Genomic DNA, 15,686 nt, shown 5'->3' on the forward strand with positions numbered 1-15,686 from the left:
GGACATATATCCAGCTAGACTAGCCCGGTCAACAAATGTAAAATAAAAATAAATAAATAAATAAAAATAATAGGTTATGGGAGTGTTCTGAGACTGTATTTAGTTGTTTTTTTTTTTTTTGAGGGTTTTCATTGAAACAAAACATCTTGAAAAATGTGACATAGGTTTAGAAGGAGATGACATGAAACAACTGTATAAAAGATCAGCATGTCAAACAGTGCATGCATGTTACACAAAAGTTGGAAATGCACATTCGAAAAAGCTGATGTTATGTGATCCTATCTCGCCTACATTCTGTACTGATGGGTTCGGAGCCGATCCTCGGCTCCGACTCGGCACGCTATGCAATAGAGCGAAGTCTCTAATTGGCTGAGCTATTCTATATCCCAGGATGCACCACCACCAATTCCCCAGATCTCGTTTGCCCCTTACAAAGCAAAGACGTGGTCTCGAGCTTGGCTGAGCTAAGTGCTTTCTTTATTAGAATTTTCTGTCAGGAATTTTCTTAAACTTGACCAAAAAGCTGCTTTAACAGCTATCGTGTGTATGAGTGAGTTTTCTGAACTTTTTTGTGGTAAAAATTGTTTTTTCAGGGAAAGGTTCCATTTAAGTTAGAGGGGCCTTCCCCTCGTGCGTGAGTAGCCTTTTTGTGTGGTGTTTGTAAGGTGATCAAGTTCCCGTTTTTAGTTAGAGGGTTCTTGGCCCTCCTGTTGTGTGACCAATACCCTTTGGTTAACTTATACTTTGCTGTAAGTGTGTTTGTTCTGATTATTCTGTTTTCCTGTGTTTTTTTCTAACTGTTTGGCATTATGTCAAAAGAGCACAGACCCTCTGGATTTAAAAAATGCACTAGATGCAATTACAAAATGTCTATAACGGACGATCACTCCCTTTGCATGTACTGTTTAGGACCTAAACACCTTCAGGAGTCTTGTAGTGTGTGTCACGCTTTTTCCTCTCGAGTCCTCCAAGAGAGGAAAAATAAATTGATTTTAAAAGGACTTATTAAGCCTACTTTTGAAGAGACCTTATCTTCCGCTTCTTCTTCCTCTAAGAAAAAGAAATAGTCGGCTCCGACCAGCCCGTCGGAATCGACCACTAAGAAATCTAGGCAGGCTTCTCCATCGGCTCCACGGACTTCGGAGCCGAGGGTGGAATGGTCTGCCTCGATGCCTCCAGCCTCGACTCCTCTGGCTTCGGAGCCGATGGCTGGAGCTTCGAGAGGCGGATCATCTTCATCGGCTCCGCTTATTTCGGAGCCGATGAGGGTTGTTTGCTCAGACTCTTCCCCTTCGGCGCCGAAGTCCTCTTCGGCACCGAGGGAAATTACAATGGAGTCTCCTTCGGCACCGATTTTGATCGAGACAATTCGGAGCTGGTCCCCCAGTCCTTCGGAGCCGGTGGAGAAGTCTAGTCGGACCCGTTCGATCTCCTCCCGATCTTCCAAGATGTCAGATTCAGACATTGACAGGGTGCTCCAAAGGCTGTTTCAGTCTCCAGTCTTCAAAAAGTTAGTTTCGGCTCCAGCCCAGTCGGCTTTGGAGCCGATGGTCCACCCTTTAGCCTTGGTTCCTCCTCCAACAGCCTCGGCACCGTTGGAGTCAGTGCTGGTGGAGCCGATGGAGGTGTCCGGGTCGGCTCCGACCCTTACTCCTACTCCGGCCTTTGGGTCGGAGTTCGGTACACGGACCTCTTCGGTCGGCCCCGGGGGTGACGCTTTGGGACCGATGTTTTCGGTTCAGAGCCTCTCTCTCGGTGCGTCGGCTGTGGGAGTGCCGTCTGCTGTTATGGCTTTGGGGGTCAGACCTTCCCAGGATTCTGGGGGTCCGGCCATTGGAGCCATGAGGAGTGCCTTGGCCAAGTCTTCTTTGGCTACCTCCACCGTCTCCCCGGCACCTTCCCTAGGCATGGAGACTGGGTCCTTTGTAGTCCCCCTGTCTCAAGACAGCGGAGCCCTGGGGCCTGAGGTCACCCCCATTGGAGGTCCCCCTCTTCCTGGAGGTCCCTCTGAAGAGTCTTCGGAGGAACCCCCATGAAAAAAACAGTGCAAGAGGAAGCACGTCGACTCCCCTGACGAGTCTATCACCTCCGACACCAATCTTGATGATGGGGAAGGGTCCCCCAAGTCGTCCTTGGATGATGTCTCCTTTGCAGACATCCTGGAAGTCCTCAAGCAACGAGGCGGCTGACAGACCAAACCCCCTTCCTCTGACGAGTCGGTGTTCCTCAAGGCCTTCGGGGCTCAGCCCTCCACCTCCTGGGTGTCTCCGCCCTTTGATGAGCTCCTGGATTTGATCTCTCGAAGGGCGTGGGAACATCCAGATTCTGTGGAACCGGTGCCTGCTCGCCCTAACAAATTTTTGTCAGCGCCCCCGGAAAAGGAATTTCTCACCAAGGGTATGGCTGTAGATGCTATGGTGGTGGCATCTGCTACCCAGCAAGATGTGGCAGAGGCTTCGACGTCCGTCCATCCCCCTAATAAGGAGTCTAGGAGCATGGACCGGTACGGGAAGTGCACCCTTTCTTCAGCGGCCTTTACATTAAGGTCTCTGAATTACCTCACGCACTTCACTAGACTTCAGAGGGACCTGATCAAGGAACTCTCAGATACCCTCTCTGGTAACCTGCCTGAGCAGTTAGCCCAGACGGTTAGCTCTCAGTTGGCTACCCTGCCGTCGATATCGAACTCGTCCATGAGGCACATTTCGTATGCAGCCGAGGGGGTGAGTAGAGCGGCGGGTACGGGTGTTGCTCTACGGAGACAAGCCTGGCTCCGCCTGTGTCATTTTGCGGAGGCCTTCAAGTCTTCCTTTGCCGACGCTCCCTTTGATGGGTCCTCTTTGTTCGGACCCAAGGTAAAGGACACCTTGACCCGCTGTGAGCAAGAGGGTAAAACTTTGACTGCCGTAGGAGCACGGTTTTCCTCTCCCTTTCGGCCTTATTCCAAGGCTAAAAGAGGAGGGAAAATGTGGTTCCATAAATCTCAGAAGAATTACCCCTCACAGCAGGACGATCCCCCCTCTAGAGGCAGAGGAGGGGGAAATTTTTCCGGAAGACGCCGTCCCAGAGGCGGCAGAGGCCCCCGCAACACTGGAGACCGCGAGTCCTTTCGTGGCTCTTCAACCTCTCAGCATCCCTGAAGGATTGCCCAACTGTGCAGCTCCGGAGCCAGTCGGGGGTCGTTTTTCGAGGCACCTAAAGGCCTGGGAGAGTATCACTCAGGACCAATGGGTGCTCCGAATCATCGCCGGAGGTTACGTCATCCCCTTTTCACACCCCCCCCTCCATCCAGGAAAATCCCGGACCCCCCACCCAGTCAACAGGATATTGCAGCCATCTAAATTTCAAAGCTGCTTCAAAAAGGAGTCATCCAACCGGTCCCCGTAGACCAGACCGGATTAGGGACTTACTCAAAATTCATTTTAGTGCCAAAAAAGTCCAGGGACTTGAGGTCCATTTTGGATCTCAGCAACCTGAATCAGTCAGTCAAGAAGTCCAAGTTCCAGATGGTCACCTTACAATCCATTCTCCCGCTACTGGAGAAAGGTGTTTGGATGTGCTCCATAGATCTCAAGGACGCCTATTATCACATTCTGGTAGATCAGGCATCCAGGAGACATCTGCGCTTCAGCCTGGGAGACAGTCATTTCCAGTTCTGCGCACTGCCCTTTGGTCTCACCACAGCCCCCAGGGTGTTCACCAAGTGTTTGGCGGTGGTGACTGCTCACCTGAGAAGTCTAGGATTCCAGGTGTTTCCGTATCTAGACGACTGGCTCCTAACTGCCACCTCCAGGCATCTACTATTACAGAACCTAGCAGCCACTATATCTCTAGAAACCTCCCTAGGAATCACCTTCAATTGGGCAAAGTCTGTTTTGCTACCATCTCAGCTTATACGGTTTATCGGAGTAGACATAGACTCAAGGCAAATGCGGGTCTATCTTCCTACAGAGAGAATAGAAATGTTACAATCTTAAGTCCGAGCATTGCTCCTCAAATGCCGAGCCCCAGCAAGGATGGTCCTACAACTGTTGGGTTCCATGTCGGCTACCGTTCTCCTGGTCCCCTTAGCAAGATTACACATGAGGATTCTCCAGTGGCTCCTGTCGGTCCAGTGGTCGTATCAGGAACTTCCTCTCAGCCACCAAATTATAATTACGGAGACGTGCAAACAGGACCTCCGTTGGTGGCTTACCTCGTCCAACCTGGATCAGGGGCGATCTTTCGTTCCTCCTCCTCCAGTGGCCACTTTGACTACGGACGCCTCCCAGACAGGGTGGGGGGGACATTACCTGGGCAGGTCAGTTCAAGGCAAGTGGCACCCCGGCGAGACTTCCCTACACATCAACATACTGGAAATGAGGGCAGTGCTTCTGTCGCTTCAAGCACTACACTGCTACCTCCCCCAAGGTATGATTGCCGTTCAGTCCGACAACATGTCAGTAGTCTGGTATCTGAACAAGCAGGGAGGGACCAGGTCCTACCCTCTTTGCAGAGAGGCCATGAGAGTATGGAATTGGGCTGTTGCAACCAACCGTTTCTTGGTAGCAACACATATTCCGGGGAGATCCAATGTGATAGCCGACAGACTGAGCAGAACCATTCTCTCCCCTCACGAGTGGTCTCTGAACGACAGAGTAGCTTCTCAGATCTTCAGAAGATGGGGAACTCCTTGTTGCGACCTCTTTGCAACTCCCCTCAACACGAAATGTCTACGATTCTTTTCTCTTACCCCCAGTCTGGGGAAGTTTCCCAAGGATGCTCTAGTCCAAGCTTGGCCCACCGGCTTACTGTACGCCTTTCCTCCGGTTCCCCTTCTCCCCAGGGTGATCCAGAAGGCGATTCACTTGCAGTGCAATATGATTTTAATTGCCCCATACTGGCCTCGTCAAGTCTGGCTGCCATTTCTTCGGAAATATGCACTGGACGGTCCATGGTTCCTGGACCAGGTTCCAGATCTCTTGATCCACCAGTCGGGACAGCTTCACCAGTCCCTTCACTCACTGAAGTTAACAGCTTGGCTCCTCCACTTCCGACTATAGTCAGGAACCAGGTTTTAGACTCAGAAGTTATACATATCTTGTCCTCAGCCCACAAGAATTCGACTAAGAAAATGTATAATAGTAAATGGAAGAAATTCGCCATTTGGGCCCAACTCCGAGGTTTAGATCCCATTACTGCCCCAGTGGCGGACGTTTTGAAATTCTTAGCTTCCCTATTCAATCAAGGTTCTTCAGTCTCTACCATTAAAGTTCAATTAGCAGCTATTTCTAATTTTCATGCAAGTATAGACCCACCTTTGATGAGCAATAAGTTGTGTAAAGCCTTCATGAAAGGTGCTGGGCTGCTACGTCCTCCAGTTTCTCATCCTGCTCCACCATGGGATCTCAGTTTCGTATTAGGTGCCTTGACCTCTCCCCCCTTCGAACCGGCAGCAACTTCTGACTTGAAATTTCTTTCCTGGAAGACCGCTTTTTTGGTGGCAATTACATCAGCCAGAAGAGTTTCGGAACTCCAAGCCCTATGTGTCAACCCGCCGTACCTGGTTTTTCACAAGGATAGAGTATCCCTTAGGCCTAATCCATCTTTTGTTCCCAAAGTTTGTTCGAGTTTCTGTCTTCAACAGTCTTTGGAACTTCCAGTTTTCTTCCCCAATTACTCAGACAGAGCAGAATATATCTTCCATTCATTGGATGTCCACAGACAATTGCGTTTCTACTTGGATAGGACGCACCAAACACGAAAAACAGATCAGTTGTTTGTGTCTTTTTCAGACAATAAATTGGGCAAAGCCGTCACGAAGGTCACTATTGCCAAGTGGATCAGAGACTGTATCAGTCATACTTACTTCCTTTCTAATAAAGAGCTTACAACCACTGTGAAAGCTCATTCTACAAGGGCTATGGCTACTTCAACAGCATTTCATGCTAAGCTTGCCATTAGTGACATTTGTGCTGCGGCTACCTGGTCCTCTCCTCACACCTTTATTTCTCATTACAAATTGGATGTGACATCTCGGGGGCGAGCTTCCTTCGGTTCCACAGTTCTCAGGAGTGTTTTCCAGTGAGCCACCCAGGAATCAGGTGCTAGGGACGCTGTCCCATCAGTACAGAATGTAGGCGAGATAGGATCACATAACATCTTTTAGTTATGTACTTACCATAACTTTAGATGTTTGGGATCCATCTCGCCTACATTCCTAATACCCACCCTCCTTCCCCCTGCCTTGGAGATCAGAAGAGATCGGACGGTTCGAGTTCGACCGTTTCATCTTGAAACACCTGGCAATGTTATATCAGTAGTGCATGTGTGGGTGCATGTGTGCGGACAAACAAGATCTGGGGAAATGGTGGTGGTGCATCCTGGGATATAGAATAGCTCAGCCAGTTAGAGACTTCGCTCTATTGCATAGCGTGCCGAGTCGGAGCCGAGGATCGGCCCCGAACCCATCAGTACAGAATGTAGGCAAGATGGATCCCAAACATCTAAAGTTATGGTAAGTACATAACTAAAAGTTATCTATAATTGGGAGGAAGAAAGACTTAAAACAGAGGCATTGTTAGCCATATTATCTTGGAAAGTAAATGGCCTTAAAGGTATAGACAGAAAGCTAAGTGTATTTAATTATATTAAGAAATGAAGAGTACAAATAACAGTGCTGTAGAAATAACATTTGGAAAGAACCAAGTATGAGAATTTGATAAAGAAATGATTTCAGGATGCATATTTAGCAGAATATCAGGGACAAAGGAAAAAGAGAGTAATTATACTAATTGTTAGAGGAGCTGCAGTAGTGATAGAAAGAAAAAAAGATAATAATGGTATATTTATGGTAGTAAGGGGCTGCTGGCAAGGGAGGGGATTATGCTGGAATGTATTTATATTCCACCAAAAACTGCTATTCTATAGCTGAAGAAATTTTTGGGAGGAATACTCAGCTTTCATCAGGAAATATCAAGTACAGTTGGGGACTGGAACTTGATTTGCAACAGTGAGGATGTATCTAGGGGACCTAGAAGGGAAACTATAACAAAATAGGGTAGATTTCTGAATAAATCTATGAAAATATTTGGTATGGAAGACATGAATTCAGTAGTAAGAACTCAGAGATAATTTACATATTATTCTCCAAGGTACAGTAACTGGCCTAGACTAGATATAATTTAAATGTCACAGGAACATGTGGATTTAATTGGAAGCTTCAATACACATCCAATAACTTTTTCAGGTCATGCACCAATAAAAGGTAAGATAAAAATGCAGGGCAATGAAGTAAAAATGAGACACCAGCACTTTCCCATGTACCTGTTAAAAAGAGAGGAATTTAAGGAGTGGGTAGTAGAAATTATTCAGGAGTTATTAGGGAAATAAAAACATCTTCAGAAGTTATAGCAGTCAAGTGGGATTTAATGAAAATGGAGTTTAAAATAGGGTAGAAATGAAAAAGATACATGGTTAAGGAGTAAAAGGAATTATTTAGAGGGACTGATAAAAGTTATAAAGTATTGCAGAATAGCAGGAATCTCACACAATAAAAAGAGGAGCAATTTCAGAGTGCTAAAGAAAAAATAAGGGACTATCTGGATAATATGCATGAGTTTAGAAAGATTGCTATTAAGCATATATTTTTGATAATAACTCCAGACCACAAAAACCTTTAGCCCAGTGAGTTAGACAAGGAAAAAGTAGAAAGGAGTGAGTTAGACAAGGAAAAAGTAGAAAGTATTGTCGCCAAACTTAGAGAGCATGTAACACAAAAAATAACCAAAGATGATGTAGAGGGATTAGAGATATTTCAGAAATTTGTGAAAATTTGAATGAGCAGAGAAATGTGGAAATCAAGAAAGAACACAAGTAGAAATATTAATGAAAGGCTTAAGTATGTTAGAGGAAATGAAGCTTAAAAATTAACAGTTAAGACAGGAGGAGATGATTTAATGAAAGGTGATGTATATTCAGTCTGCAGGAAAGTCTCCAGAAACAGGTGGTATTCCTGTGGATGTTTGGAAGCTAGGAGGGCAGAAAGTGATAAACATCTGGAACAGTTTAGCAGTACTTTGAAAGAAGGGCAAGTACTAACATCCTAGCAGAAAACTGTAACAACTTTAATACCTAAAGACAGCAAAGACAAATGTGAAAAAAAAAATTATAAAATAAGACTGTTTAGAACCAGCTTCACATAGACCCATTTCAATTTAAAACATGATTGTAGTGTTTATTTCTGCTTTGCCTAAAAGAAGGGCAAAGGTAATGCCAAAATTGATAGATATGGATTGGTATGTTTTTTTTGGAGGGGAAACAAATATTTGACAGCATTAACAGAATAATGATGATCCAGAGGAAAGAAGAATGTAAGAAAATACCACTGTTGTTAGTGGGTCTGAATGCAGAGAAAGCATTCTACAAACTAAGCTGGGATATTATGATTACAACAATGGAAGCGTTTGTATTCCCTGATATAATAATATTAATTAGGAGGATATAGGAAGTATCCAATTCAAGAATTCAAGTGGGAGAGTTTGTCTCTATTAAGTTGTGTCTGAACAGAGGAATCCGGCAGCTGTGAACTCTTTACCCTTTATTATTTACATTATATTTAGAGCCATTGACAAAGAAAATAAGGGACTCAAAAATTCAAGGATATAATTGTTATGGTAACCAAGAAAAGTTGGCTTTATTTGCAGATGATATTATATTGTACCTGATAAATCCAAAAAAGAAACAGCTCAGTGTTGTGGAGCATTTTGAGACAGTTTCAAGTCTTTTTAGAATATAAAAGTAATGAAGATAAAACAAATACTGTAGCTGTAAGTTATGTACCCACATATGAATTGTTTTAATAATACTCACATTTGTGGGAACATGATAAGATGAAGTATTTAGGAATATGGATAAAAATGCTTCTGTTATGGCAGCTAAGGATATGTAAGAAGAGACTAAAAGAAAGATAATACAAACACAGAGAAACTGGAAGTTGGAAGTACCATCATCCTGGAAGAAAGCTGTGGCAGCTGTAATACCTAAAGACAGTGAACACCCATTAGATTCAGGTCCATATATACCCATTTAAATTTTAAACCATGATTATAAGGTGTTTATGTCTATACTAGCTAACAGAACGCCAAATGTGTTGTCAAAATTGATAAATATTGATCAGCTTGATTTTGTGGAGGGGAGTCAAACATTTGACAACATTAATAGAACAATGATGATCCAGAGAGAAGCAGAATGTTAGAAAATACCACTGTTGGTAGTGGGTCTTGATGCAGAAAAAGCATTTGACAGAATAAGCTGAGACTTTATGAGCAGAGCAATGGAAACATTTGCATTTCCTAATATGAAGGATTGAAGGTTCCTTTCTGATAAGTTGTGTTTGAACAGAGGATCGAGGCAGTCTCTTGTTTAGCCTTTGTTATTTGCTTTATATTTAGAGCCATTTGCAAATACAGTAAGGTACTCAGAATTTCAGGGATATAACTGGAATGGTAATCAAGAAAAGTTGGCTTTATTTGTAATGTGTGATATTATTTTGTACTTGATAAAGGTAACATTTTGAGACAGTTTCAAGTCTTTTTGGAAAATAAAAATAATGAAGATAAAATAAAGGCTATACCCATAAATTATGTACCCTCACGTGAATTGTTTTAGTAATACCTGCATTTGTGGGGACACAGTAAGATGAAATATTTAGGATTATGAATAAAAAGACTTCTGTTATGGCAGCTTAGGATATGTGGGAAGAGATTAAACAAAAGATAATATAAAACCAGAGAAACTGGAAAGTCTTTGTTTATGGATATGGGTAGTAAGATGCAAGCAGTGAAAATATTTTATGTCCCTTTAGTTTTATACACGTCAGACATATTTTTATCAACCATGGAGAAGTTGTGGACAACAATTAATTAATAAAGAGTTGAAAGAATTAATCTGGGAGGGGAAGAGGACAAGGGTTAAATAGGATAAGTTGATCCTTCCAATAGGATGTGGTGGTTTAGGATTACCTGATTTGAAGGGGTATTTTAGAACTACACAATTAAGATTCATGTGTGTAGCACAAGCAGAAAATTATAATTCAGAGTAGAAAGGGATGGTGATTTTATCAAAGAATGAGTTATTCAGATTTTGGTTGCAGATCCTTAAGGAGAATAACAACAGACATACAGAATAAGCAATTTATTGATGATCCAAAAAAGTTTTATAGAGAATGGGAAACAAGATAAAAGGAATTGAAAGATCACCAAAAAAAAAAGAAATAGATACATTTTGGAGAAGTATGTATGAAGATCCTGTGGAATATAACAAAGATGCTAAATGGATAGAAGAAGTAAAATATGGAATAAGAAGTTTGAATGTACAGGATATGAAACAGGATGAAATAACAGCCAGAGGGATTGAAACAAAGTTAAGAAAAGCCTCTAACTGGAAAACCCCAGGCTCAGATTCACTACCTAACTTCTAGTTAAAAGTATTAACATTTTTGCATGAAGATTTAGCCATGAGTAAGAACTATTTATATGTGCATCTCAAATAGACAACAGCCTGGCTAACAACAGGAAAAACAATGCTCCTACTTAAGAGTGAACCTGCAAGCTACCCTAAAAACTATAGACCAATAACTTGCCTTCAGACACTGTATAAACTATATACTGGAACTGATCCTGACAGAAACAGTGGCAGACCACTTTTCAATTAAACCATGATAAAGAACAAATTATTATTCCAGGGATAAAAATTCAAAGGGGGATATTCAAGGGTGACTCTTTCACTGCTGCTATTCTGTCTTGCCCTTAACCCATTAAGCTGTCTATTTAACAGCTTAGGCCATGGCTATAATTTGCCTCCTAGAAAACAACAAAGTTTAAAGACTTCTCATCTTCTCTTTGTCAGTGATTTAAAACTGTATAGCTCATCTGATGAGGAACTGAAAGCACAACTGCAAGTTGTCAACATTTTTTCAGATGATATAAGACTTTCATTTGGTCTTGATAGATTTGCAAAGGGAACCTTTAAAGCAGGAAAACTTCAGCACCAAGAAGACATCAGTTTGGGACACGAATGTGATATAAAAACTTGAGCAAGAGGGAGTGTATAAATATTTGGGAATTGATGAAGGTTGAACAATAATACATAAACAAATATGAATAAAACATAGTAAGGAATAGTTTAGAAGACTTAAATGAATCCTGAAAACAGCATTGACATCTAGGAACAAAATTCAAGCTATAAACCAGTTTGCTCTTCCTGTCCTAGAAGTAGATAAAAATTAGGCAGCAATTGAATGTGTCAAAAAAACAAAAGAACGAATATAAGGTGAAGGACCAGATGAGAAGGCAAGAAATGTGGAAAATATAAATATAGTTGCAAGTATAGAAAACTTCTGGAAGAGCCTCATGTTGATCAGGATTGAATGCAGAAATGGTTAAGGAGAGGTGAATTCAAACCAAGAGATAAAAGTTAATATTGGTGGCCAAAGATAGTGGGCTACGTACATGTTGGTTTACAAAGTCCATTGAACATGCGGGAGGAACAGAGAAATGTAGGGTTTGTAAAATAGAATTGGAAACAGTTGCACACCTCATTGCTGGTTGTGACATACTAATGGCAGAAGGACTGTGTACTTACTGAAAGGCATAATAATGTGGCAAGACTGTTGCACTGGGGATTGTGCAAACATTATGGTATTGAAGTGGCTGAAAAACACTGGAAACATGAGCCACAAAGCATCATAGCAAATGATGGTCTATATCACATGGGATCACCCATTGCTAACAGTTCAAAAGATAGACGCTAGAAAACAAGATGTAGTGGTCCATGAAAAGAAGACAAAATAGCATTGATCATTGAAATCGCCACACCCAGTGACTACAGTGTCTTGTGTACAGAGAGACACAGTCATAAAATATCAGGATTTGCAAGCAGAAATGAGAGAAATGTGGAAGAAAGATGCCCAGACAGTTCCAATAGTAGTAGGAGCAACAGGTCTTATAAAAAAAGAATTTAGTCAAACATGGATATGTTACCCATACATGTAACTCCACACAAATTGCAGGAGTCATTACTGGGCACATTGCGGGTACTGCAAAGAGCACTTTTGGCTAACATCAAAGATTGAAACAATACTAATTTCATGAACTTTAATTATACTTTGACATAGGAGTGGGGTCCATTCCTGTGATGGTATTAAAAACCCAAAAGATATGGAAAAATTAAAAAATATATATATTATATTCACTGAGTAGCAGAAAGTGTTCTAAGAACTAAGCCAACATGAGAATGGAGAAAGGAGGTTTTGCCAGTAGGGATGACTGCAAGTAGGGGTACAGAAAATAAGTAAGAGATGGCTGGAATTTACTGAAGAAAGCTGGCAAAGGAACCAAGATATTCGGAGCAAGTAACTAGAGAGGGAAAAGTAACAGAGTGGGATGAGGCCAAGAAGACATTTGTACTACAGGCTAGAGACTGCCTTCCCTACCTGGGATTGATATCAAATTAGAGGCAAAGGGAAAGGGATAGGGGATCCTAAGTGAAAACCCTGCTCTGGTAGGGTGTTAGCGGAATCTTCAACAGAAGCTGCTGTTAAAAGCATGATTAGTAGGGAATATAAAATATTGCACTGTAGCTAGAAGAATCAGTCAGAGGTGGTTAGAAAAAATTAGGAAGAGAGATTGGATAAGCAATTTACAAGGAAACAGTGGGAAGACATATGTATGGCTCCCAAGTATGCAACAAAGTCTAGAAGATTTAAGATTTTTGCATGGAAGAGTTTGCGTAGGTATCTTTAATCCCCAAGCAGACTTCTAAAAATATTTCTCAGACAGATGGCAAATGTTGAAGGTTTGATGGAGAAGAAAGAGGTAACTGGAGGCATATGTTCTAGTAGTGTAATGAGCTGTCAATTTAAAAAAAAAAATCACTTGCAGATTACTCTGTCAGAAATATTGGATGATTAAATAGTTTTACCTGTGAAAATGATATTTTGAGCTGTGATGCAGGGTCTGAATTATCTGGACATAGTAAGGCATTGTTAAGTTTTAATTCTTGAGGCTGTCAAAAATCATTTACTAGAAAAAGGAACTTGAAGTCTAAACAAACTGCATTTAAAGTATTGAATAGTGTAACAGAGAAAAAAGAACCAGAACTGGGATCTTTAGAAAATTACATGCACATAGGTAGGTGTGTAGGTGATCATTTGTGTACTTGCACTGAGGTTGCATTCTTTCTTAATAAAAACATCAGATGTGTCACATGTTATGAAAAGGAAACAGAATATACTGGAAACGTACAGAGACCAATGGCATAAAAGCAAAACAAATGAATAAATCTAGTAATTTCATACAGTGTTTACATTCTTTGCATCCCTCAGCAGTGTAGTGATAACTTGAGTCTCCAACTGAATTATGTCAACATGCTTTTTGTATCGCAAAGAACCAACATGACAAAGTTACATCTTTAAGCCTAGGGGCCATAACTAGTTAAAAAATGAAGTATCTGAAATAGAAAGATCTAGCCATGGTGACCAGTGATGTATATATCTTTTATCCATGGCAATAGAAAGGATTATAATGTGCATATGGGAAAGAATTTGCATTTATATGTGATTAAATGTAATGCTTAATGTGTTTTTTAATTTGGAGTACCTTTTAGATCAAATAAGTCCATCTTTCAGTATACAGAATGCACTCCGAGCTATGGAAGCAGTGATCAATAGACTGTAGCTCTTCAGAAATCATTTTGCTTAAACTATTCCAAATATAGTGTTCCAGACATATTGTGCATTGAAGAATAGAAAGAAAATTGATTCTACGAATCCTGATGCTGCAGACCAAGTTGGTTCACCACTATAATTGTAGTGTTGTTACACATATTGGTACCTTATGTTTGAGGACATTTTTTGGCATGTTAGGTGATTATCAGAGAAAGAAGAGTTGAGTTTTTCCAAGCAATGCATTTACATAGGGCATAATTATTACAACTTTGATGTGTTTGATACAGCAAAATTTGAGACACTATCAACTTGGCCACTCTTCTGTATACCTCTTCACTTTTATGAAACTTATAATATGGCATCTGGATAGAAGATGTTAACACAGTGAGAAATAGCCCTTAAAATCATTCATATAAGTATTCATATAAAGAGATTGTGGGCTGTTTACATTCACTTAATAGAAGATGTGCAAAACCTGACCTGATATTGTTGACACAAGGGAAAGTTACAAAACTGTCTGTTCTCTGTTTTCCACAAATCCTGGTAAAGCAGTTTATGTATGGGTAAATGTGTGTGTGCCATTCGCGAATCACTGTCTTCTACATTTGTGTGTATGTTTAATGGTGGAGCCGGTGGAGGACTGAAATCTGCTACTGCCTTATTTTCATTACACTGCAGTCATAACCTCTGAACACATGATTAAGGTAGGAGTTTTTATTCCATGGGTGAATTGGGGTGGCAGGAATCTTCATAGGTTTGCAAGTTTTATTCCATTTGTAGAGAGCAGATAACTTCCTGCATTGCTGGAAAATCTGGCCATCCCACCCCATAATTTACATGTGAGAGGTATTCAAGTTACAGAAAGCAGCACTGTTACCAGGAGGGTTCATGGATCATCCAGCTACGTTGTCTATGTTAAGATAATTCAGTGAAGCTGTGTTTTATCATTAACTCTGGGAAACACAACACATGATTTTTGTTTTATCCAACAGATGTCATCGTTTTGTGTGTACACTGTTGGGATAACTTTCACTTTCTTCCATTATGTGTGTAATGCCTGTCCCATTAACAGGGACATGTAGGACGTGGCTTTGGAAACTGTTTAATTTAATTTTCTCTTGTTTTGTCCAGCTGTTGTGCAAATGTTTGTCGTTTGCTCTTTGTACGTCTACATTTGTAGAGAGGCAGTTAGCTGTGCCTCAGTGTAATTGCCAGCATTTAATGTTGCCACAGTTGCTGACTGTCTGTGGGTAATAGCAGTCAGTGCTTATTTACCACTGCACTTTTTTATCTGTTGCTGACTTCTTTCTTTCTTTGACAGACTGCTCTTGCTTCCAGCGGTGGACTGTATTGCCTGAGCGGCGGCTGTAGTGGCCTTGTAAATATCAACTGAGTCCTGCTTGCTGTGTGCTGTGTGCTTTCAGTTTTATATTCAGTGTGTACCCCGCTGTGCTGCTGTGTTTGCATGTTATGTAGGATAGACAAAAGTGTTGTGTTATCTGCGTGCACCACTTTTAAAGAAAAAGAAGTAAGTGATAACACAGACAATAAATAGCTATAGTTCGCCTTAAGTAGAATAACTCAGTAGCTGGTGAGACATAACCAGAATGCTTGCTGTGAAAACAGAAAGACAGCTTACAATGAGCAGAAGTATCTGAAGAACGAAATCCTTGAGTTCAGCCCTGAGGATCGCTGAAGCATGTTCAAAGCTAATTGTCTTTAAATTTTTATCACAAAATAGGTGGACCATTTTTTTTTTATTCCCTTTTTAAGTAAATTCCTGAAACGAAAGAATGTGGGAAGTATTACATTAAGGGCAAAGCACTTGCGGTCAGATAACTGAATTACTTAAGCACTGATGTATAGCAAAGATTTTTTTTCTGCTTAACTTGCTGTCATCCTGTGATGTGGCCAGCAGAGGAAGCCACCACCAACTTTTTGGTTATGGAAATATCCAAGTAAGTGCTCCAAAGAGTGGCAC

General features: G+C 41.4%; 1 protein-coding gene across 3 annotated transcripts in view; it reads left to right on the top strand.

The window, feature by feature from the left end:
- Positions 1 to 15,686, top strand: part of CACNA1S (calcium voltage-gated channel subunit alpha1 S) — a 3,469,037-nt gene that overhangs the window by 2,225,652 nt on the left and 1,227,699 nt on the right. For 2 of the 3 annotated variants that reach the window (XM_044076603.1, XM_044076605.1), the window contains one exon: positions 15,027 to 15,083. The exons of the other annotated variant lie outside the window; for it this stretch is intronic. In XM_044076603.1, the coding sequence (XP_043932538.1) occupies positions 15,027 to 15,083 (57 nt within the window). The remainder of the gene's footprint in view (positions 1 to 15,026; positions 15,084 to 15,686) is intronic. 3 annotated transcript variants of the gene reach the window in all.

This window comes from Protopterus annectens, chromosome 7.part0 (assembly GCF_019279795.1).
Source record: "Protopterus annectens isolate FY-2018-M chromosome 7.part0, PAN1.0, whole genome shotgun sequence".
Classification (NCBI taxonomy): Eukaryota; Metazoa; Chordata; order Ceratodontiformes; family Protopteridae; genus Protopterus; species Protopterus annectens.